The sequence below is a fragment of the Oncorhynchus tshawytscha genome, linkage group LG04 (assembly GCF_018296145.1).
Source record: "Oncorhynchus tshawytscha isolate Ot180627B linkage group LG04, Otsh_v2.0, whole genome shotgun sequence".
Lineage (NCBI taxonomy): Eukaryota > Metazoa > Chordata > Actinopteri > Salmoniformes > Salmonidae > Oncorhynchus > Oncorhynchus tshawytscha.
The window spans coordinates 46,270,990-46,296,572 of record NC_056432.1 but is presented as its reverse complement, the minus strand read 5'-3'; the positions used below and the strand labels follow the sequence as shown (position 1 = coordinate 46,296,572).

At 44.9% G+C, this 25,583-nt stretch overlaps 1 protein-coding gene across 1 annotated transcript in view; it reads right to left on the bottom strand.

Moving 5' to 3' along the window:
* The window catches only part of LOC112249540 (tight junction protein ZO-2-like), a 103,594-nt gene extending 97,547 nt beyond the window's left edge, over positions 1-6,047 (bottom strand). The window contains exon 1 of the mRNA XM_042320808.1: positions 5,725-6,047. Within this exon, the coding sequence (XP_042176742.1) occupies positions 5,725-5,784 (60 nt within the window). The 5' untranslated portion in view covers positions 5,785-6,047. The remainder of the gene's footprint in view (positions 1-5,724) is intronic.
* Positions 6,048-25,583: the final 19,536 nt, after the last annotated feature.

The following is a 25,583-nucleotide window of genomic DNA, read 5'->3' as shown; positions in this document are numbered from 1 at the left end:
CGCTGCAGTTTGGTCCGACTCTCTCTCATCACCACTAGAAAACCGTTACAGAATCACCCACCACCAACGGACCAAGCGGCGTGTCAACAGGCAGGAGCAGCCGAAAAAGGAGATGCTCACCAAGGATTTCTGGTCATGGGAGGAGATCTTCGACGGGAGAGGACCCTGGGCTAAACCAGGGGAGTGTAGCCGCCCAAAGGAGCAACAGGAGAAGAGGCAACAGAGGCAGCAGCAGCAGGAGCAGCAGCAGCTACAGTGGGAGAGGTTGCACCACCTGGAGTTATGGACATGGGAGGAGGAATTGGACGGTAAAGGACCCTGGAATGAGCCTGGAGATTATTGTCGCCCCAAAGCCGAGCTGGAGGCAGCAAAAGCAGAGAGGCGGCATTATGAGGAGCTAGCACGGCAGAGCGGATGGAAGCCCGAGAGTCAGCCCCAAAAATTTCTTGGGGGGCTTACAGGGAGTATGGCTATGCCAGGTAGGAGACCTGCGCAAACTCCCTGTGCTTACCGGGGGCTGGAGAGACCGGGCAGGCACCGTGTTATGCTGTGGAGCGCACGGTGTCTCCAGTGCGGGTGCACAGCCCGGTTCGGTATATTCCAGCTCCGCGTATCGGCCGGGCTAGATTGAGCGTCGAGCCAAATGCCATGAAGCCGGCTCTACGCATCTGGTCCCCAGTGCGTCTCCTTGGGCCGGCTTACATGGCACCAGCCTTGCGCTCGGTGTCTCCGGTTCGCCTGCATAGCCCAGTGCAGGCTATTCCACCTCGCCGCACTGGCAGGGCAACCGGGAGCATTCAACCAGGTAAGGTTGGGCAGGCTCGGTGCTCAAGAGCCCCAGTGCGCCTGCACGGTCCGGTCTATCCAGTACCACCTCCACACCCCAGCCCTCCGGTAGCAGCTCCCCGCACCAGGCTTCCTGTGCGTGTCCTCGATCCAGTACCACCAGTTCCAGCACCACGCACCAGGCCTTCAGTGTGCCTCGCCTGTTCAGCGCAGCCAGCGCTTTTCTCCTCTCCTGCGCTGCTGGAGTCTCCCGCCTGTTTAGCGCAGCCAGAGCCTTCCTCCTCTACAGCGCTGCCGGAGCCTCCCGCCTGTTTAGCGCAGCCAGAGCCTTTCTCCTCTCCTGCGCTGCCGGAGTCTCCCGCCTGTTTAGCGCAGCCAGAGCCTTCCTCCGACACAGCGCTGCAGGAGTCTCCCGCCTGTTCAGCGCAGCCAGAGCTGCCAGTCTGCATGAAGCAGCCAGAGCTGTCAGTCTGCATGGAGCAGTCAGAGCTGTCAGTCTGCATGGAGCAGCCAGAGCTGTCAGTCTGCATGAAGCAGCCAGTCTACATGGAGCAGCCAGAGCTGTCAGTCTACATGAAGCAGCCCGAGCTGCCAGTCTGCATGAAGCAGCCAGTCTACATGGAGCAGCCAGAGCTGTCAGTCCGCATGGAGCAGCCAGAGCTGTCAGTCCGCATGGAGCAGCCAGAGCTGTCAGTCTGCATGGAGCAGCCAGAGCTGTCAGTCCGCATGGAGCAGCCAGAGCTGTCAGTCTACATGAAGCAGCCCGAGCTGCCAGTCTGCATGAAGCAGCCAGTCTACATGGAGCAGCCAGAGCTGTCAGTCTGCATGAAGCAGCCAGAGCTGTCAGTCTGCATGGAGCAGCCAGTCTGCATGGAGCAGCCAGTCTGCACGGAGCTGTCAGTCTGCACGGAGCTGTCAGTCTGCACGGAGCTGTCAGTCTGTAAGGAGCTGCCAGTCTGCAAGGAGCTGCCAGTCAGCACGGAGCCGCCAGAGCGGTCAGTCTGTAAGAAGCCGCCAGAGCTGTCAGCCTATATGGAGCAGCTAGTGCCGCCAGTCTGCCCAGCGCCGCCAGTGCCCCCAGTCTGCCCAGCATCGCCAGTCTGCCCAGCATCGCCATCAGTCTGCCCAGCATCGCCAGTCTGCCCAGCATCGCCAGTCTGCCCAGCATCGCCAGTCTGCCCAGCATCGCCAGTCTGCCCAGCACCGCCAGTCTGCCCAGCGTCGTCAGTCTGCCCAGCGTCGTCTCAGTCTGCCCAGCACCGCCAGTCTGCCCAGCACCGCCAGTCTGCCCAGCGTCGCCAGTCTGCCCGGCGCCGCCAGTCTGCCCGGCGCCGCCAGTCTGCCCGGCGCCGCCGGTCTGCCCAGCATCGCCAGTCTGCCAGACTCTTCCAGATCTGCCAGTCAGCCAGACTCTTCCAGATCTGCCAGTCAGCCAGACTCTTCCAGATCTGCCAGTCAACCAGACTCTTCCAGATCTGCCAGTCAACCAGACTCTTCCAGATCTGCCAGTCAACCAGACTCTTCCAGATCTGCCAGTCAACCAGACTCTTCATCTGCCAGTCAACCAGACTCTTCCAGATCTGCCAGTCAGCCAGGATCTGCCAGTCAGCCAGGATCTGCTGAAACCACCAGCCAGCCAGGAGCTGGTAGATCTATCTACCTGCCTGAGCTTCCTCTCACTCCTGAGCTTCCTCTCACTCCTGAGCTTCCTCTCACTCCTGAGCTTCCTCTCACTCCTGAGCTTCCTCTCACTCCTGAGCTTCCTCTCACTCCTGAGCTTCCTCTCACTCCTGAGCTTCCTCTCACTCCTGAGCTTTCTCTCACTCCTGAGCTTTCTCTCACTCCTGAGCTTTCTCTCACTCCCGAGCTTCCCCTCAGTCCCGAGCTGCCTCGGTCCCGAGCTGTCCTTCAGTCCCGATCTGTTCCTCAGTCCAGTGGGGTTCTGGGTGAGGACTACTAGGCCATGGTCGGCGGCGAGGGTGGACTATCCAGGGACGAAGGGAGAGGGGACTAAGACATTAAAGGAGTGGGGTCCACGTCCCGCGCGGAGCCGCCACCATGGACAGACGCCCACCCGGACCCTCCCTATTGTTTTGAGGTGCGTTCGGGAGTCCGCACCTTAGGGGGGTTCTGTCACGCCCTGGTCAAAGTATTTTGTGTTTATTTTTATGTATTTGGTCAGGCCAGGGTGTGGCATGGGGTTTTTGTAATTGTGGTGTGTTTGTCTTGGGGTTTTGGTGGTGGTATTGGGATTGTAGCTTAGTGGGTTGTCTAGCAAGGTCTATGGCTGTCTGGAGTGGTTCTCAATCAGAGGCAGGTGCTTATCGTTGTCTCTGATTGGGAACCATATTTAGGCAGCCATATTCTTTGAGTTTGTCGTGGGTGATTGTCCTTAGTGTCCTATGTGTACTCGTTGTTAGTTTGCACCAGATAGGCTGTTTCGGTTTCGTTTATTGTTTTTTTGTAAGTTCGTGTTTCTTTGGTATATTAAACATGGATCGCAATCGACACGCTGCAGTTTGGTCCGACTCTCTCTCATCACCACTAGAAAACCGTTACACAAATAACATGATTTGACAAGTCAAAAAACACTTTGACGCATTAAATAGGCTTTTAATTTGGAACATCACAGTTCTATTATAGAATGTTGTGTGTTCTGAATTTGCATTTGCAAGCCAAGCGTCACCACTAATATCTGTAGCACTGTCAATGCTGTACAAAAAAAAGTCTGCAAACAAGCAAATACCGACCACGAACGATGTGTTTACAATACCACGTTGGTAATAAATAATTATTTGTTCGACCACAACTTCTGATTGGGTAGCTAGCTTTAGCCTTTGTACCTCGCTAGCACCAATACAACCAGCCTGAAAACAATGACCAGTAGAAACTGCAGTCATTTTCATTATTCTTAACCAATATTTAAAATGATCTAAATCATTGCTCTCAGTATCGGGTTTTTTGGCATGGAAAATATTGGAATCGGCCAAAAATGTCATATCGGCGCATCACTAATCTTTACTTTTACTCAAGTATGACAATTGAGTACTTTTTCCACCACTGATTACATGATAACCTCTAGAAAGGTAGTAACATGAATACATTCTAACATACTCGGTGTAGCAGGTAATATTTACTGCAACAGTAATTTCTTTCTTCAACTGTCCCTTTAGAAACCCTACTCCAGTTTGTGAGCATCCTAATTATAGTCCTAATTGAGTGCTGGGGGGCTGATCAGATTGTGTGTGTGTGTGTGTTGGTCAGTGGCGTGTGAAAGGGGGGGGTGAAGCCAAACAGCTCCCTGGGAGATTAGAACTGCCACGGGACCACCTGCTCCACGCTACAGAGGTCAGCAAGACACGAGCCCCCCTGGCACACACACACACACCCATCCTTAGGTCTGCTCTGAACACGTCTCTCTCCAATGTGGGACCTTGAAGCAACATACACACACACACACATATATATATATACATACATACACACAAAGTAGGCCTACATACTGTACTCACGTGCAAACATTCACAAGCTCTCACATGCTCCTCCTACAGACTCACACACACACTGTAACACACACTCTTCCCCTCAGAAGGACACATTGAAAATCAATGTGCATCTAGTTAACATGTATTATCACCTCCTGGAAATTCAAATAAAGTTCTACTGTATGACTGAAGTCCTCACCCAATAGAGAGTGACTACTGTAACAGACACTACTGTAACAAACACACTACTGTACTTTAACAGCTACTCACTCTAGAATGGAGCGATGGTTCTTGTCGATACAGCTGGGCAGATAGAACAGTGGCACCCATTGAGGCTGTGTGGAGGGTTGACAGTGACTGTATAACAATTATCCACTCACCACAAGCTATTTCAACAAACAAGCAAGATTTGTCTCAATAGCTAAATTGTTCCATCTTTAAAAGCCTCTATAAGGCATATAGGCTATGGATTCTTCAGAAATGTGTGACAGTGCTTGTGAAGACTTAACAAATGTGCAATAAAGCCTGCACAAGTAGTTTCTTTAAAGTGGGTCTGTAAAATGTTTTATTGGATTTAGAGTATAGTGATAATCACATGCTGAAAAGACAGGATTTTAATACTAGACTGATGAATAAGATATTCATCAGCACTTGCCTGTTATTGCTGAATTAATACAGTAGCCGTGTAAACAAATGCCATATTGAGGGTTGAGAGGACTGGGTTTTATGAGGTCAGCAATGTGATCATCATCCACCCGTTACACACACACACACACACACACACACACACACACACACACACACACACACACACACACACACACACACACACACACACACACTGGTAAATACACACATACTGTAAATACATTCATATTCACCGACATACACACACGCACCCAACGCGTAATGGTTGACCGCTCCAGCAATCTGTGTACTCTAAGCTTATCCCCTGCTGGGGCCAGACAGACAGACAATACTGAGCCAAGTACAGAGAGAGCCTTTGGGGTGCGTCCGTCCACACACACACTTCTGAATTGATGTGGCCTAACATGAAATTAGGCTACACACACACTTATTTTCAAATGAATTTAAACAGAATAAAAGTAGTCAAATAATATTATATATCACAGGAATCTAAACTGTGTGTAAATAATGCACAACTACTTGACAACAAGTGCAAATATTTGACTAAATACTTCAAGGCGTCATTCTTATTGGCCGAGAGGGCGAAACTCTACAGGTGAATTCACAAGGTTATAAACGTTGGTTGCTCCATACGTAGCAAAGGTACAGCCACCCGATCACCCCCTCATGACCGTAAAACTCCTAAAATATATATGTAATACAAATACCTACAGCATATTCTTGGGACGCAGCGGGTTAAGATACAGCGATACGGTATGCTAAAAGTTACAGTCTGTAATGGTAAAACGAACTACAGTTGACTTACTCCGACATGTTCGCCCTTGCCTGGATACACAGCCACTCTTCCGCCTCCTTTCACAGGCATTCTGCGTTGTAAAAGTTGTGAAACACTGTGGCCTTATGTTAAACCGTAAAACAAGTGTCTTAATTATGGCTTGTAGAACTGGTATCTCTTAAAATATACCCTATCCTAGTCTCTAAAATGGAACATGGCTTGTGACTGCGGTCCTAAAAGACTTCCCTAGCTCGCTGCAATTCCTCCGGCGTCAACTCCCGAGATCCTTTAAAATTATTGCTGTGATAACGATGGGAACCGAAACGTTCTTACCAACAACTGGGGTGTAATTCTATCCGTCAATGTTTCTTAAACGGAAGCAAACGGAACGAAACGGGGAGGGACCTAACTGAATTTGTCCAATACAAACTCTCGTTTAAGTTGCAAAACGAAACGTTTTACAACTGTTTGGCGGAATAAATGCACCTCAGAGGAGACTTTGAACTCAGTTAGCCTACTTTATGAATATCGAGATGAAATTGAGAGCTCTACTAATGTTGCCCATTTCTATTTCAATTTCAATGGTCGTCTACAAACGGATTGAATGACTGACATGTTTAATGGGCTATTTTGTGTAATCTTATTCCGACATAGGAACGTTTTGTACCTACTTTGTACGATAATATTGTATTCAACCCCCTCTGCCAGAGTGGACTCTTCCGGATTGGACACATTGATTTAACTGTTCTCTAAAAGTTAACAGAAAAAAAACGGTATTTACATACAAAAAGTCAAATTCTAAGAATGAATTGGGGGCCTTGAAAGCCTAGTGTAATAGTAGAGTTTCAATAAATATGTATTTTTTTATGATAAAACATATAGTGATCTGTCCTCTGTCTATCTAATACAGCACAACAGGAGAATAGTTAATATCGCCAGCTTCTGCATTATAATGAAAATATATAATTCAAAAAGGTTAAACTAAATCCTGTAAGCCAGACAGTCTTATTAAACTCTAATTTTCCCTCCAGAATGGATGAATATAATATATCCTGCACAATTCATGCATCTTTGGACTGCAGGGTTGTGACAATACTTTTAAGCAAACTGGAGTCTGCATTTGATTCTAAAACTGTTATTTATCTCCACAGCTCCATTTACAGTGATGGCGCCAGAGGGGATGGCTGCCGTCTTATCAGCTCTTAACCAACCATGCTATTTTGTTTGTTTTTTCGCGTTGTTCGTAACTTGTTTTGTACATAATGTTGCCGCTACCGTCTCTTATGACCGAAAAGAGCTTCTGGATATCAGAACTGCGATTACTCAACTCAGATTGGACAAAGAGCTTTTCTTCAATGAGTCAGACGGGAGGGATATACTACAGACACCCGACCAGGCCCAGATCCTGGTCATTCGCTGGAGAAGGAAACAGAGATTTCACAGAAAAAGATCAGGATGCCTTGTGAGGATCAGGCGAGGGGTGGCTTATCTTCCTTTGCCTTCCGTCCTGCTAGCTAAGGTTCAATCGCTGGAAAATAAATGTGACGAACTGAAAGCACATGTATCCTACCAACGGGACATTGAAAACTGTAATATCTTATGTTTCACCGAGTCGTGGCTGAACAACGACATTAAGAACATAGAGTGTATAACCCTCCAGCTGTATCGGCAGGATAGAACAGTAGCCTCTGGTAAGACACGAGGGAGGGGCCTATGCATATATGTAAACAACACCTGGTGCACGATATCTAGTGGCCAGGGACTTTAATGCAGGAAATCTTAAAACAGTTCTACCTAATTTCTATCAGCGTGTTAAATGTGCAACCAGAGGGGGAAAGAAATTCTAGATAGTCCGCACACAGAGACGCGTACAAAGCTCTCCCTCGCCCTCCATGTGGCAAATCTGACCATAATTATATCCTCCTGATTCCTGCTTACAAGCAAAAATTAAAGCAGGAAGCACCAGTGGCTCAGTCTATAAAAAAGTGGTCATATAAAACAGATAATAAACTACAGGACTGTTTTGCTAGCACAGACTGGAATATGTTCAGGGATTCTTCCGATGGCATTGAGGAGTACACCACATCAGTCACTGGCTTTATCAATAAGTGCATCGAGGACATCATCCCCACAGTGACTGTACGTACATACCCCAACCAGAAGCCATGAATAACAGGCAACATTCGCACTGAGCTAAAGGGTGGAGCTTCCGCTTTCAAGGAGCGGGACTCTAACCCGGAAGCTTATAAGAAATCCCGCCATGCCCTCCGACGAACCATCAAACAGGCAAAGCATCAATACAGGACTAAGATTGAATCGTACTACACTGGCTCCGACGCTCGTCGGATGTGGCAGGGCTTGCAAACTTACAGACTACAATCTCTATTGCACTCCACACTGCCCTTTCACACCTGGACAAAAGGAACACCTATGTGAGAATGATATTCATTGACTACAGCACAGCGTTCAACACCATAGTGCCCTCAAAGCTCATCACTAAGCTAAGGACCCTGGGACTAAACACCTCCCTCTGCAACTGGTTTCTGGACTTACTGACGGGCCACCTCCAGGTGGTAAGGGTAGGTAACAACACATCCGCCATGCTGATCCTCAACACTGGGGCCCCTCAGGGATGCGTGCTCAGTCCCCTCCTGTACTCCCTGTTCACTCATGACTGCATGACCAGGCACAACTCCAACACCATCATTAAGTTTGCTGATGACACAACAGTGGTAGGCCTGATCACAGACAATGATGAGACAGCCTATGGGGAGGAGGTCAGAGACCTGTGGTGCAAGGATAACAACCTCTCCTTCAACGTGATCAAGACAAAGGAGATGATTGTGGAGTACAGGAAAAGGAGGACCGAGCACACCCCCATTCTCATCGACGGGAGTGTAGTGGAGCAGGTTGAGAGCTTCAAGTTCCTTGTCGTCCACATCACCAGCACACTAACATGGTCCAAGCACACCAAGACAGTTGTGAAGAGGGCACGACAAAACCGATTTCCCCTCAGGAGACTGAAAAGATTTGGCATGGGTCCTCAGATCCTCAAAAGGTTTAACAGCTGCACCATCGAGAGCATCCTGATGGGTTTCATCACTGCCTGATATGGCAACTGCTCAGCCTCCGACCACAAGTCACTACAGAGGGTAGTGCGTATGGCCCAGTACATCACTGGGGCCAAGCTTCGTGCCATCCAGGACCTCTATACCAGGCAGTGTCAGAGGAAGGCCCTAAACATTGCCAAAGACTCCAGCCACCCTAGTCATAGACTGTTCTCTCTGCTACCGCACGGCAAGAACAGCGAAATAAACAAAGAGAAACGAAGGTCATCATCAATTTAAGACATGAAAGTCAGTCAATCCGGAAAATTTGAAGAACTTTGAAAGTGCAGCCGCAAAAATCATCAAGCACTGTGATGAAACTGGCTCTCATGAGCACCGCCACTCGAATTGCATCCCAAATAAATGCTTCACAGAGTTCAAATAACAGACACTTTTGTCCAAAGCAACTTAGTCATGCGCGCATACATTTGACTTATGGGTGGTCCCAGGAATCAAACTCACAATCCTGGCATTGCAAGCCTCAAAGCGCCATGCTCTTTCAACGTGGTGTATGGTCTCAGTATGCACTGCTCTCCACCCTTGCAATACACACAGAACTGTGTGTGTGTGTGTGTGTGTGTGTGTGTGTGTGTGTGTGTGTGTGTGTGTGTGTGTGTGTGTGTGCAATGTGTGTGTGTGTGTGTGTGTAGTAATAAGCTAGTCTTGACTGGCCATGCTTGAGAGAAATGACAGACTGCTGTGGTAGGAGTCTGCATTAACTGCAAAACAGATGTCAGTACAGTACACAAGACAGACATGTTTCTCTCTAATAAATCCTCTGTGTTAGCTGTGGGTATTGAAACATGTGTCTGAGGGGGTAGTGTGTGTATTGTGTTAGTGACCTCTAGAGGGAAGGTTAGGACTTGAAGGGAGCTCACAGAGCATGCTGTGGGGCAGGGGTATTCAAATCTTACCCTACATCGAAAGCGTTCCACAGGGATGCTGGCCCATGTTGATTCCAATGCTTCCCACAGTTGTATCAAGTTGGCTAGACGTATTTGGGTGTTGAACCATTCTTGATACACACGTGAAACTGTTGAGCGTGAAATACCCAGCAGCATTGCAGTTCTTGACACAAACCGGTGCGCCTAACACCGCCTACCATACCACAATCAAAGACACTTAAATCTTTTGTCTTGCCCATTCACCCTCTGAGTGGCACACATGCACAATCCATGTCTCAATTGTCTTAAGGCTTAAAAATCCTTCTTTAACCTGTGTCCTCCCCTTCATCTACACTGTTTCAAGTGGATTTAACAAGTGACATCAATAAGGGATTATGGATTCACCTGGTCAGTTTAGGTCATGGAAAAATCTCTTCTTAATGTTTTGTACACTCAGTGTAGAATATCTGTGTGGGAAAAAATAGATAAGCTATTACATACATTTGCAAGATTGTGAGAATGTATTTATATGTCACCGGTAAAATTGTAAATTAACTGCTATAATGGCTCCCTTATCAGTCCAGTCAATGCATCATTCATTCAATGTGCTGCAACGTTGTATGCATTCCTTTATCCATCTGACGAAAAACAATACCAGACAACTTTGAAGTGTTTGAATATTCAGGCATACATTATAAGATTCAAAATCAAATTTAGGATCCAGATGTCTGCCTGTCATAGTAGTAGATAGACAGCTGCTGACAGACGCTGGTTTATAAATCAGCATAAGGACATTATTTACACCTTCATGTTATCATGCATCACAACACACACAGACACACAGACAGACACACACACACACACACACACACACACACACACACACACACACACACACACACACACACACACACACACACACACACACACACACACACACACACACACACACACACACACACACACACACACACACACACAAACACACACACAGAGATGTATCTCTCTGTGATTTAAGACAGAGGAGGAGTAATCATGAGCCCTTATTACCTTAGCAAACAGTAAGTTGATTACAGGAGAGGAAGTGTGTATATGTGTGTGTTTATAAATCAGCATAAGGACGTTATTTACACCTTCATGTTATCATGCATCACAACACACACACACACACACACAAACACACACACACAGATGTATCTCTCTGTGATTTAAGACAGAGGAGGAGTAATCATGAGCCCTTATTACCTTAGCAAACAGTAAGTTGATTACAGGAGAGGAAGTGTGTATACAGTGCCTTTGCGAAAGTATTCGGCCCCCTTGAACTTTGCGACCTTTTGCCACATTTCAGGCTTCAAACATAAAGATATAAAACTGTATTTTTTTGTGAAGAATCAACAACAAGTGGGACACAATCATGAAGTGGAACGACATTTATTGGATATTTCAAACTTTTTTAACAAATCAAAAACTGAAAAATTGGGCGTGCAAAATTATTCAGCCCCCTTAAGTTAATACAATGTAGCGCCACCTTTTGCTGCGATTACAGCTGTAAGTCGCTTGGGGTATGTCTCTATCAGTTTTGCACATCGAGAGACTGAAATTTTTTCCCATTCCTCCTTGCAAAACAGCTCGAGCTCAGCGAGGTTGGATGGACAGCATTTGTGAACAGCAGTTTTCAGTTCTTTCCACAGATTCTCGATTGGATTCAGGTCTGGACTTTGACTTGGCCATTCTAACACCTGGATATGTTTATTTTTGAACCATTCCATTGTAGATTTTGCTTTATGTTTTGGATCATTGTCTTGTTGGAAGACAAATCTCCGTCCCAGTCTCAGGTCTTTTGCAGACTCCATCAGGTTTTCTTCCAGAATGGTCCTGTATTTGGCTCCATCCATCTTCCCATCAATTTTAACCATCTTCCCTGTCCCTGCTGAAGAAAAGCAGGCCAAAACCATGATGCTGCCACCACCATGTTTGACAGTGGGGATGGTGTGTTCAGGGTGATGCGCTGTGTTGCTTTTACGCCAAACATAACGTTTTGCATTGTTGCCAAAAAGTTCAATTTTGGTTTCATCTGACCAGAGCACCTTCTTCCACATGTTTGGTGTGTCTCCCAGGTGGCTTGTGGCAAACTTTAAACAACACTTTTTATGGATATCTTTAAGAAATGGCTTTCTTCTTGCCACTCTTCCATAAAGGCCAGATTTGTGCAATATACGACTGATTGTTGTCCTATGGACAGAGTCTCCCACCTCAGCTGTAGATCTCTGCAGTTCATCCAGAGTGATCATGGGCCTCTTGGCTGCATCTCTGATCAGTCTTCTCCTTGTATGAGCTGAAAGTTTAGAGGGACGGCCAGGTCTTGGTAGATTTGCAGTGGTCTGATACTCCTTCCATTTGAATATTATCGCTTGCACAGTGCTCCTTGGGATGTTTAAAGCTTGGGAAATCTTTTTGTATCCAAATCTGGCTTTAAACTTCTTCACAACAGTATCTCGGACCTGCCTGGTGTGTTCCTTGTTCTTCATGATGCTCTCTGCGCTTTTAACGGACCTCTGAGACTATCACAGTGCAGGTGCATTTATACAGAGACTTGATTACACACAGGTGGATTGTATTTATCATCATTAGTCATTTAGGTCAACATTGGATCATTCAGAGATCCTCACTGAACTTCTGGAGAGAGTTTGCTGCACTGAAAGTAAAGGGGCTGAATAATTTTGCACGCCCAATTTTTCAGTTTTTGATTTGTCAAAAAAGTTTGAAATATCCAATAAATGTCGTTCCACTTCATGATTGTGTCCCACTTGTTGATTCTTCACAAAAAAATACAGTTTTATATCTTTATGTTTGAAGCCTGAAATGTGGCAAAAGGTCGCAAAGTTCAAGGGGGCCGAATACTTTCGCAAGGCACTGTATGTGTGTGTGTGACTCACATCATTAACGGATCATGCCTTTTAAATTCATTAGAGAGCTTTTAATATGCAGAGCCTCATATAATACACACACTGATAGATGAAAATAGTTATGTATAAATATGGGTGGTAATATGTTACATGAGAGAGGGGTTGTCTGACATGTTAAATAAACATGTGATGGAGAGACACTGTCTACAGCAGGCTTTTACAACTGGTGGCCTGTTAGCCGAATTTGGCCCTCGGGTGGTTTTATTTGGCCCCACAAGTTTTCTGAGAAAAAAAATGTATATTTTTAACATTTTTAGAATTAGACATTTTCATTGCTGGACATAGAAGACTGTAAAAACACCAGGAAATCAACTCCAATTGATTTAATTTTGGAAATCAGTGCGAAATCTGTATTCCCATCAGGCAATTTTCAGTCCACACATGATTGGTAATTATGTTCCGGCTCCCCCGACCATCCGCTCAAGAAAGAAATTGCCTTGTGTTTGAATCACGTTGATTATCCCTGGTCTACAGTATGTAAAATAAATAGATACTGCCCCAGATAAAATAGGATGAAGTTAGGTGTCAGGTGTTTTGAAACAGTTAACAAACAGAACCATGCCACACTGCAGCAGCAGAAGAGCCCGATGCAAATACAGCCTAGTCTTCTGTTCTCGCTCAGTACAATAAACATTCTATTGATTAGCAAATGTAAATGCCGCGTTGTGTTAGTTGGGGTGTTTTGCTGTGTTTTGTCTGTCCCACAGACGTAGCACAGGGAGTTTGGGGTGTCGGTTTTCTGGGACATGCTAATTAAGGGAGATAAATAGAAGGCACAGTGATCCCAGGGGAGAGTAGAGGAGCACAGAGCAGCCATCAGCGAGTCACCCTGCCCTTCATCTCATCTCTACTGGAGTGAGAGGGGGAATGAGAGAGAGAGGTTATTCAGAGGCACAGAGTAGAGAGGGTTGAGCGTTAAGAGGAACAAAAAAAAGATGAATCATGTAAACAATATGATTAATCAACACTGCTGTAATTACACAAACACTGTTAATCAACAGTCACAGATGATGACATCCAACCCGTCACGGTGCTGCTCAATTTGGCACAACTCACCCCTCAGGTAAATTATTTTCAAAGCACAGGAGGATGGGATCATACACAGAAAAGTTTGGCTAAATACCATTCTTTAGTGTCTTTTATGACCTGAAAGAGCACAGAAAGAGGACTGGCCTCTTCACTGAGCATAGCAGCCATTTCTGATTGACAGTTGGAGGGTTTCTCATAACTCCTACAGTAGTCTGTGTCCCAAATGGTACCCTATTCTCTATATAGTGCACTACTTTTGATTAGCGCCCTATGTGGTGAATCGGTGGCATTTGAGACGCAGCCCTCTAGTCTCCTCTAACATCCTGCAGTTGGCTTAACTATGGCCTCTTCTCCCCTCTCACCAGGGGCAGAGTAAACCTTCTCTCTGAGCCAGCCTGACAGTATTACTGATGAAATATGCGTCGGTATGCACAGAGATAGGGGGGGAGAGAGAGAGAGCAGAGAGACTGGGGGAGACAGAGAGAGAAAGATAAATAGAGATAGGAGAGAGGGGGGGACAGAGAGAGAGAGAGAAAGGGAAAGATAAAAAGAGAGAGTGGAGACAGAGAAAGAGAGAGCATAAGAAGGGTGTGCCTTCCATATTACGCAGCCCTGGGCGAAGAGATGAATAAGTTATCGGCTTTAAAAAGTGCAGTCGGACCGACCAGGCCTGGCCAGAAATAGCCACAAACATCCTCCAATCAAATAGGAAGTGGATCCAACCGACAGATCCAGAAAGGGGGGTAAAGGTTAATAAGTTTAGGAAAAGGGCTAGCAAACTGCCACTCAGAAGCCATTCAAAAATCTTTTGGCTGTATATACAGTCACACTGCCAATCAAATACAATCATCACGATGTCCCTCTCTTAGGTCTCTGTCCAGTCAGTGAACACCTGGGTTGAAAGTCCAACAAACGTCTCAATTATGATGACAAGCTGTCAGTGAGCATGTTTAAATGGTGTTATTGATTTACTGTAAAGTACATGAAGTTGCATCCCACTGCTGTCAGTGTGAAATTACCATTAGTCAGGGAAAGGAAACTAGAGGGTGCAGTACCGCAGTTGAACACTAGAGGGTAGGCTCCAAGCTTCACAACACGTTTGGTATGTGCAGACCTCCAATACTATCAAATCAGTCAGGCAAAAATGTTGTGTGGACATAAAAAGTATCTTACTGTATGACTGACCACGCAACTACAACTTTGTTAAATGTCAAAATCACCCCACAACATTATGATAGACATATGGGCAATATATACAAACACCATTCAAAGAGGACTGTATAGCTACAATCCTAATTGTGTTCTCTGTTACTGTACTGTAGATTACAAGGTGCTGCTGTAGCTGCATATGGACCCAGTAATGACATGCAAATCACAGTTCCACACAGTCCTGTGGGATTCAACCATATTGTCTGCAGTCTGTTGGTTCTTTTTAATAAAAGACAACGAGGTGTGGTGCTGTAACAGTCACAGGGGGCTCGCTACTTCTGTACTGTAATCTGCATCAATAAAACCTTTGAAATGCATTCTGAGCGATCGGGACTGCAGGAGTCAGTGGACACAGTGTGTGTGCGCGTGCGTATGTGTGTAATGTGTATCACTTGTGTGTGTCTGTGTGTGCATGTGTGGTGTGTACAGAAGACTGCAACAGATGTAGGATCTTCATTTGAGCCAGTTTGCTACTACATGACAATAATCCTGCATTAACAGGAAATGTGAATTATTATGTGGATTATAATTAATGGACATTGTTGTAGGGGTTGATACATTTTTCATAAGGGAAAATCAAGTCAGACATTTCTAAGTGGAAATTACAAACTTCAGAAGTCTTTTTTTAAACCTCAAATACACTAAGTTTTAAATGTCCTGCATTGCAGGAAAGTTCTCCAAGCAACAGGGTGATCAAATGAAGATCCTACATCTGTAAATCAATGGTGTTCAAGTATGGGGTGCTGCAGACCAATATGGAGACCGGAGTATGGCTGAGTGGGCGTTTCGAAAGGAGTGGGTGTATGGAAAGAGAATCAGCTAAGTTGGCAGATTTGTTCTCACTCAAGACCCTTTTGCGTGGCAGACTGGGCTGCATGGCGAGTCGAAAGGCGGTGCGAATGTCAGTGCAGCGGTTGTGTATGGAGGTGCTTGCAGACCTAAGGTGCTACCCATTGGGCAACTATCACAGTGTCGCCAGTAGTAACGTGGCAATATTTTTCCCTCCCATGATTTTATTTCAAGTAGGATAGCAGCCTACACAAGAAATAACTAATAACTAACAGCCCACCGAATAAATAACAATTCGCCGGGGCATGGACTCTACAAGGTGTCGAAAGCGTTCCATAGGGATGCTGGTCCAATGCTTCCCACAGTTGTGTCAAGTTGGCTGGTGGACCATTCTTCATGCACACTGGAAACTGTTGAGCATGAAAAACTCAGCAGCGTTGCGGTTCTTGACACAAACCGGTGCGCCTGGCACCTACTACCATACCCCGTTCAAAGGCACTTACATTTTTTGTCTTGCCCATTCACCCTCTGAATGGCACACATACACAATCCATGTCTCAACTGTCTCAAGGCTTAAAAATCCTTCTTGAACCTGTCTCATCCCCTTCATCTACACTGATTGAAGTGGATTTAACAAGTGACATCAATAAGGGATCACAGATTTCACCTGGATTCACCTGGTCAGTCTATGTTATGGAAAGAGCAGGTGTTCTTAATAATTTGTATACTCAGTGTACATGCAGTCTACTCAATCGAGAGGGCATGAACAGCAACAACACCGGGACAGTGTCCTGCTTGTAAAGCACTACTGTCCCGCAACGGCATGGGAAGTAGATACCTAGTAGCCAATATCAGGGCGACAGTCACATAGGCGCACAAATACAAAGCAAACAAGCAACAGTAATCAGTACTGTTAATAAAAAATAAGCAATAGTCAGTTTTATTAACTATTATTTATTAACGCAGTACGACTCAGACTCATCCTCTGGCTTCAAAATAGAAGTCCATACTCTCGCGGCATGGTAGTTGCGTGGTAAGAAATGGTGGAAAAAATAAACTTTTTCAATACACCCACTCCTTTCCACACTCCCCTACTTTCCTTATGTCACACCCACTCCTTTCCACACTCCCCTACTTTCCTTATGTCACACCCACTCCTTTCTACACTCCCCTACTTTCCTTATGTCACACCCACTCCTTTCCACACTCCCCTACTTTCCTTATGTCACACCCACTCCTTTCCACACTCCCCTACTTTCCTTATGTCACACCCACTCCTTTCCACACTCCCCTACTTTCCTTATGTCACACCCACTCCTTTCCACACTCCCCTACTTTCCTTATGTCACACCCACTCGCCCATACTCTGGTTGCCATATTGGGCTGCAGCTACCCTCTTCTCATGGTGTTCCCAATCTTCTAAATGGTGTTCTAATGTTGCCGGGGAGGGTCGCCCATTGACAACTCCATTGATCCAGTGAGCAGTACCTCTTTCTTTCTTTCTGCCTTCCCTCTTTTCTTTTTTTCCTTCCCTTGAGGTTGTTTTAAAACCGTCTGCCAAGATTTTATGTGTGAAAAAAATGTCCCTTCGGGATCTGCTGAGCAATCTTTCTGATTAAAAAGTGTTAGATTAAAATCTATACACGCAGTACTGGAGAAACAAATGCTAAAACCACAGCAGCTGATGTATTGCACTCATAGTTATAGCTTACAGTTATGGATAGTAGGAAAACAAGATGAGAGGAAAGAGGAAGAGACAGGGTTTGGGTCTAGGAGGATGAGAAAGAGAGGGAGGAGGGGGAAGAGTATGTGTAAAATGTAAAGTGTACTTGGAAAGAGTTCAGGCTCCTTGACTTTTTCTACATTTTGTTATGTTACAGCCTTATTCTAAAATGAATTAAATTGTTGTTTTTTTCCTCATCAATCTACACACAATAACCCATAATGACAAAGCAAAAACAGGTTTGTAGACATTTTAGCAAAAACTGAAATATCACATTTACATAAGTATTCAGACACTTTACTCAGTACTTTGTTGACGCACCTTTGGCAGCGATTACAGCGTTGTGTCTTCTTGGGTATGACGCTACAAGCTTGGCACACCTGTATTTAGGGAGTTTCTCCCATTATTTTCTGCAGATCTTCTCAGGCTCTGTCAGTTTGGATGGGGAACGTCGTGGCACAGCTATATTCAGGTTTCTCCAGAGATGTTCGAACGAGTTCATGTATGGGCTCTGGCTGGGCCACTCAAGGACATTCAGAGACTTGCTCCGAAGCCACTCCTGTGTTGTCTCGGCTGTGTGCTTCGGGTCGTTGTCCTGTTGGAAGGTGAACCTTCACCCCAGTCTGAGGTCCTGAGCGCTCTGGAGACGGTTTTCATCAAGGATATCTCTTTACTTTGCTCCGTTCATCTTTCCCTCGATCCTGACTAGTCTCCCAGTCCCTGCCACTGAAAACATCCTCACAGCACAATGCTGCCACCACCATGCCTCACCGTAAGGACGGTGACAGGTTTCCTCCAGATGTGACGCTTGGCATTCAGGCCAAAGAGTTCAATCTTGGTTTCATCAGACCAGAGAATATGAGAGTCCTTTAGGTGCCTTTTGGCAAAAAGTGGGCTGCCATGTGCCTTTTGCCGAGGAGTGGCTTCCTTCTTGCCACTCTACCATAAAGGCCTGATTGGTGAAGTGCTGCAGAGATGATGTCCTTTTGGAATCAAATAAATAACATTTTATTGGTTACACACACACGTGTTTAGCAGATGTTATTGCGGGTGTACCGAAATGCTTGTTCTGTCATCTCCATTTAAGAATGATGGAGGGCACTGTGTTCTTGGGGACCTTCAATGCTGCAGACATTTTTTGGTACACTTCCCCAGATCTGTGCCTCGAGACAATCCTATGGACAATTCCTTCGACCAAATGGCTTGGTTTTTACTCTGACATGCACTGTCAACTGTGGGACCTTTATATAGACAGGTATGTTCCTTTCCAAATTATGTTAAATCAATTGAATTTACCACAAATGGACTCCAATCAAGTTGTAGAAACATCTCAAGGATGATCAATGGAAACAGGATGCACCTGAGCTCAATTTCGAGTCTCAGAGCAAAGGGTCTGTATACTTATGTAAATACGTTTTTTAAATTTTTTTTAAAAGTATTTTATACATTTCTAAAAACCTGTTTTCGCTTTGTTGTTATGGGGTATTGTGTATAGACTGATGAGAGAAAAACGTAATTGTAGATTAAGGCTGTAACGTAACAAAATGTGGAAAAAGTCAAGAGGTCAGAATTCTCTCCGCATTCACTGTATACGTGAAATGTATGGACGCATGGCTGTAAGTGTTTTGGATAAAAACATCTTCCAAAGGGCATTTTTAATTATTTTTAATAGGATGAGAGGGTAGAGGAGGAAGAGGTGGAGGAGATAGAAAAGGGTCGAAAGAATTGGAGAGGGATGAGAAGGGATGAGAAGGAGGAAAGAAGGTCACCACAGTGATTATTTAGTTAATTACTCTTAATTAAATAAAAATGTGTGTTGTCAGGCCTCCCAGCATCGTAGCTCACTTGTAAGAGAGGGCTGCAGATGTGGCTTCTGAGAAGAGGCCCTGCAGGGAACTCTGGGTAAATCTTTCTGTGAAGGGGGCGAAGAACTAACAGAGGCTGATTCTGATCTTTTTTTCCACGAAATTGGTCCTTTGACCAATCACATCAGATCTTTTTCAGAGCTGATCTGTATGGTTAAGAAAAGGATCAAAGTTGGGCTGCCTGTCTAAACTCAGCCAGAGACTCGCACGCACGCACAGAGAGAGAGAGAGAGACTGGAGGAGACACACAACCTTCCAAAACACTCCACTACCAGTGCCAGGGCAACCTTGTCCAAGGGCACCATTAATGCATTTAAAACAATGACTTTTTTCCATGTCTCTCAGTCTCGGCAGATCAGGAGACAATCAAACAATATGTCATCTGAAGGACACATTTTGTAACATTACTCTTACAGGATACATCTACGGAATAAACTTGTTTATGTTACCTTTATTTAACCAGGTAGGCTAGTTGAGAACAAGTTCTCATTTACAACTGCGACCTGGCCAAGATAAAGCAAAGCAGTGCGACAGAAACAACAACACAGAGTTACACATGGAATAAACAAGCGTACAGTCAATAACACAATATAAAAAAATTAAGTCTAGCGAGGGGCAGCCAACTAGAGCATACAGGTCGCAGTGGTGGGTGGTATAAGGGGCTTTGGTAACAAAATGGATGGCACTGTGATAGACTACACCCAATTTGCTGAGTAGAGTATTGGAAGCTATTTTGTAGATGACATCGCCGAAGTCCAGGATTGGTAGGATAGTCAGTTTTACTAGGGTGAGTTTGGCGGCGTGAGTGAAGGAGGCTTTGTTGCGAAATAGGAAGCCGATTTAGATTTGATTTTGGATGGAGATGTTTGAAATGAGTCTGGAAGGAGAGTTTACAGTCTAGCCAGACACCTAGGTATTTGTAGTTGTCCACGTATTCTAGGTCAGAACCGCCCAGAGTAGTGATGCTAGTCGGGCGGGCGGTTGTGGGCAGCGAACGGTTGAAAAGCATGCATTTGGTTTTACTAGCGGTTAAGAGCAGTTGGAGGCCACGGAAGGAGTGTTGTATGCCATTGAAGCTCGTTTGGAGGTTAGTTAACACAGTGTCCAAAGAAGGGCTAGATGTATACAGAATGGTGTCGTCTGCGTAGAGGTGGATCAGGGAATCACCCGCAGCAAGAGAGATACTGTGGATATATACAGAAAAAAAGAGTCGGCCCGAGAATTGAACCCTGTGATACCCACATAGAGACTGCCAGAGGTCCGGACAACAGGCCCTCCGATTTGACACACTGAACTCTGTCTGTGAAGTAGTTGGTGAACCAGGCGAGACAGTCATTTGAGAAACCAAGGCTATTGAGTCTGCCAATAAGAATACGGTGATTGACAGAGTCGAAAGCCTTGGCCGGGTCGATGAAGACGGCTGCACATTACTGTCTTTTATCGATGGCGGTTATGATATCGTTTAGTACCTTGAGCGTGGCTGAGGTGCACCCATGACCAGCTCGGAAACCGGATTGCACAGCGGAGAAGGTACGGTGGGATTCGGAATAGAAAGGCAGGGCAGGATGGATATAGGTCTATAACAGTTTGGGTCTAGAGTGTCACCCCCTTTGAAGAGGGGGATGACCGCGGCAGCTTTCCAATCTTTAGGGATCTCAGACGATACGAAAGAGAGGTTGAACAGGCTAGTAATAGGGGTTGCAACAATGGCGGTGGATAATTTTAGAAAGAGAGGGTCCAGATTGTCTAGCCCAGCTGATTTATACGGGTCCAGATTTTGCAGCTCTTTCAGAACATCTGCTATCTGGATTTGGGTGAAGGAGAAGCTGGGGTGGCTCAGGCAAGTAGCTGCGGGGGGTGAGGAGCTGTTGGCCGGGGTAGGGGTAGCCAGGAAGAAAGCATGGCCAGCCGTAGAGAAATACATTTTGAAATGTTTGATTATCATGGATTTATCGGTGGTGACCGTGTTACCTAGCCTCAGTACAGTGGGCAGCTGGGAGGAGGTGCTCTTGTTCTCCATGGACTGTTCTCCAACTTATTTTGTAACAATGGCCTACTCAGAGTATAGGTCTAGGGAAAAAGGAAAAATATAGTTGATTTTCCATAACTACTGTACTCTGGTAACAAACATGAAAACAAGAGGTTATCTAACGCCAATCCTCTAGTTACTTTAGACTGTAGTCAGTTCAACCCTATCATAATAAAATCATTAAAAACTATTGTCATTCCTCTCAACGGGCAGAGAGGCCTGTCTTTCTCTGCCTTCAGACAAAAACAGCACTCCTCTCATAGTCTCTCTAGACAGACAGGTTGCCTCCAACAATGTACCAGTCCTAGATCTGAGATTTCCTAGACTACTTATCTCTAACTAGCTTACACCAAAAGAAAACATGTTATTTATATTCACAGACTAAGTGGGCATGCAAAGTCTTCCTGTATTAACATGAAATCATGTTAATTAAGTCAGAAATCAGGAGCAGATAGTTTACTGCTGTGATACAGAGGAACCAACCAGTCTACAGTATTTACATCTAGCTGACTTTAAACAGACCATATGTTATTTCACAGACAGACAGAACAACCCAGAACAGATAAATACACAGACAGACAGAACAAGACAGGACAGAAATAACATACAGCATCTCTCTGTACGTCTGTGAGAAATCTGACTTTGCCTAGTTTTATAAACTATCGTATCCTGTTTTAAGTGTCTGAATAAGTATAATACATTTATTACCTTACAGCTTAATAATGAGAACTGTTTTAATAATATATATTTTAAACCACAGAAAAGTGAGGACGAGGAAACAAAACATGTGGATTGAACTGAAACAGAATGTTAGGTAATGGGAGTGTCGAGAGAAGACTAACACGATCATGAATAACATGAGGACACATAACTCAAAACATAGCGAATGCGAAATCAATATATGCGCACACACACCCAACCACCCACAATGGAACTTAGGGGAAAGTGTTCTTCATTGCAAACTGTCATTGCAAATGAATGAACATTAATAAAATGGGGACAATTAAATTGAAAACATGAAATACATACATAAATCAATACTGGTAACGAAAACGATAAATAAATGAAGAAGAGAGATGCTAAGATTAAGTAAGTGAAGGGTCAATTGCAACCAATATTGGCCACCATTTTACTCCCTAAAGCTAATTGCGGTGTTAACTTTTAGTCCTGGTTGTTGCAAATATATTTCAAGACCAATTCGCCCTCTGGGGAGTATTATCTTCGGTATAAATCAAACCTTTTATTTGAGCAAACTAAGCACAGATTTAACTATTTGACAATCATTCCGTACAGCTGAACTGAGCTGGCGTGAAGTTCTGCCTGTTGGTTGCAATTGACCCGTAAATAGTAAGATGGTAAAATAGGATAAAGTAAGTGAAGTAAAATGGTAAAATAGGATAAAGTAAGTGAAGTAAGATGGTAAAATAGTATAAAGTAAGTGAAGTGAGTTGGTAAAATACCTCCTTCCAGGGACTTGCTAAACAGGGTATAGTTCGACGGCGAACAGACAGGCGGCGGGAGTCAGAAATATGGCGTACGTCATGGAGGTAGTAGGAGCGGGTGTCGCCAGTCCCGTAAAAGCTGTCCCACGGTTGGTTGGTTTGGAACAAGCCTGGTGCGTTCTGCTGACTATAATAAAACACTTTGGTTAGCACACACACACAAAAACATACACACACGCACTTACACCATCACTGTACTCTGAACACGCAGGCACACACATTATACACACACACACACACACACACACACACACACACACACACACACACACACACACACACACACACACACACACACACACACACACACTCTTTCTATCTTTCTGTTTAATGGATACACCCACTATATTACAGTATATCTGTCAAACTGTCTATGTGATGTGAGACAATAAGGCTATGAAGAAGAATTCATAAGCAAGTGAACCATTCCAAAGATATACAGTAAACACTGAATCAATTAAAACATTCAATATAACTGTCATCTTAAACCAAATCTAATATCAAGCAATATAATCTCCTCTACGTTAAGAGGACCCGAGGACCCAAAATCGTTTTTCTCGTTATGAGTAAATCAAAAACGCATCACTGGACTGGTAATGAGGTCAGATAAATCGTATCCACAATGTATATTACCAACATAGCGAATCAAAGCGTCAAATGACGTTGATTGAGAGGAGTATTTCTAAGTATTCTGTGAATCCTATGGAGAAAGCTTAATCCTGAAAGTCACAGTTGTTACAGATAAAAAGATCACATCACAGAGCTGTAGATCCCTTTCAGAGGTGTGACCGCAGATTCTGCATGCCCTTACAGGGAGTGTGTGTCTGTGTGTTTGTGTATGTGCACGTGCGAGAGTGTGTGTGTGACACATGAGGGATGGCAGTTTATAGGGAGCGGTGACTCAGAGCTGACCAGAGCCCAACCATCCAGAGAGTCTTTAGTCAGACCACAGAGACCGATCAATCCTCAACATAACAAGCTTCCCTCCTGGGAGCGCTGCCCCCGTCCCCCGCCACACACACACGTACACTGCAGCGACAGCAGGGAGATCACTCCAGATTCAAGTCAAAATCCGATGTTTTTGAAGGTCCTCAGGATGTCGGGAGACTCTGTCAAAACCGTCCACTAGGGGCAAAAAAAAATGATACCCAGAGCTGGGACTGAACTAGGGTCTATAAAATAGGAGTGTGCAGCTTAGAGAACACTGCGCCATCCATCCACAACGAGTTAGCAAGGCTAGTCTTAACAAATGGCTTAAACTTAACCGTGGAGTTGTTTTTCTGTTTTAAACCATCAACTTAACCCACGTCACCATCAAGTATGCTTGGGTGTTGCTAAGGCGTTGTAGGCGGGGATGGTGGATGGGCGTAGTCCGCAGACTCCGTCTCCGAGGGCGACAAAGCCTAATGAGTAGTGACAGAAAGAGTTGGGATACAGGGCGGAGCTGCCTCTCTCTGGAGGAGTGTGTTTGTGTCTGGTAACAGGATCTGCGTTCGATAAGAGCTCAGCTGGGAACGATGACACGGAGAACACTGTCACGTGTCTCACCCTGAGAGCTGCAGGACACACACACACACACACACACACACTCTGCAGATTTACGAGTGAAGAGTCAGAGGAGCGGTGAACCAAGAACCTTCTGACAGAGGTACATCGGGACATGCATCCCAACACACACACACACACACACACACACGAGAAACATACATGTTTAAACATTCACACAGATACAGTATGTACAGTGCATTGCAAAAGTATTCAGACCCCTTGGATTTCTTAACATTTGACTGTGTTACACAGTGGAATTAAAATGGATTTAACTGTCATTTTTTGTCAACAATCTATATTACATTGATTATCCCAATTTTTAGGGAAGGCCCTAAAAATTGTCAGAGTCTCTAGCCACCCTAGCCATAGACTGTTCTCTCTGCTACCACTCGGCAAGCGGTACCGGAGCTCCAAGTCTAGGTCCAAGAGGCTTCTAAACAGCTTCTACCCCTAAGCCATAAGGCTCCTGAACATCTAATCAAATGGCTACCCAGACTATTTGCATTTCCCCCCCCCCCCACACCTCCCTCTCTTTTACACCGCTGCTACTCTCTGTTGTTATCATTTATGCATAGTCACTTTAATAACTCTACCCATGTACATATTACCTCAACTAACTGGTGCCCCCGCACATTGACTCTGTACCGGTACCCCCCTGTATATAATCTCACTATTTTTATTTTACTGCTGCTCTTTAAATACTTGTTACTTTTATTTCTTATTCTTATCTGTATTTTTTAAAACTGCATTGTTGGTTAGGGGCTTGAAAGTAAGCATTTCACTGTAAGGTCTAATATAATTTGATTTGATGTTGACTCCAATGTTACCAACAGTTGTGTCAAATTGTTGAGTGTGAAAAACCCAGCAGTGTTACGGTTTGGTGCACCTGGCACCTACTACCATACCACGTTCAAAGACACTTAAATCTTGTGACTTGCCTAATTCACCCTCTGAATAGCACACATACACAATCCCCATCTTATTTGCCTCAAGTCTTAAAAATACTTCTTTAACCTGTCTCCTCCCCTTCATCTACACTGATTGAAGTAGATTTAACAAGTGACATCAATAAGGGACCATAGCTTTCACCTCAATTTACCTGGTCAGTCTATGTCATGGAAAGAGCATGTGGTCGTAATGTACAGTGTGTGCATAGTCGTCGCATAAGTATTTAGCCCCTTTGTTTCGGCAAGCCTAAACTAGTTCAGGAGTCAAATTTGGCTTAACAAATAATATAA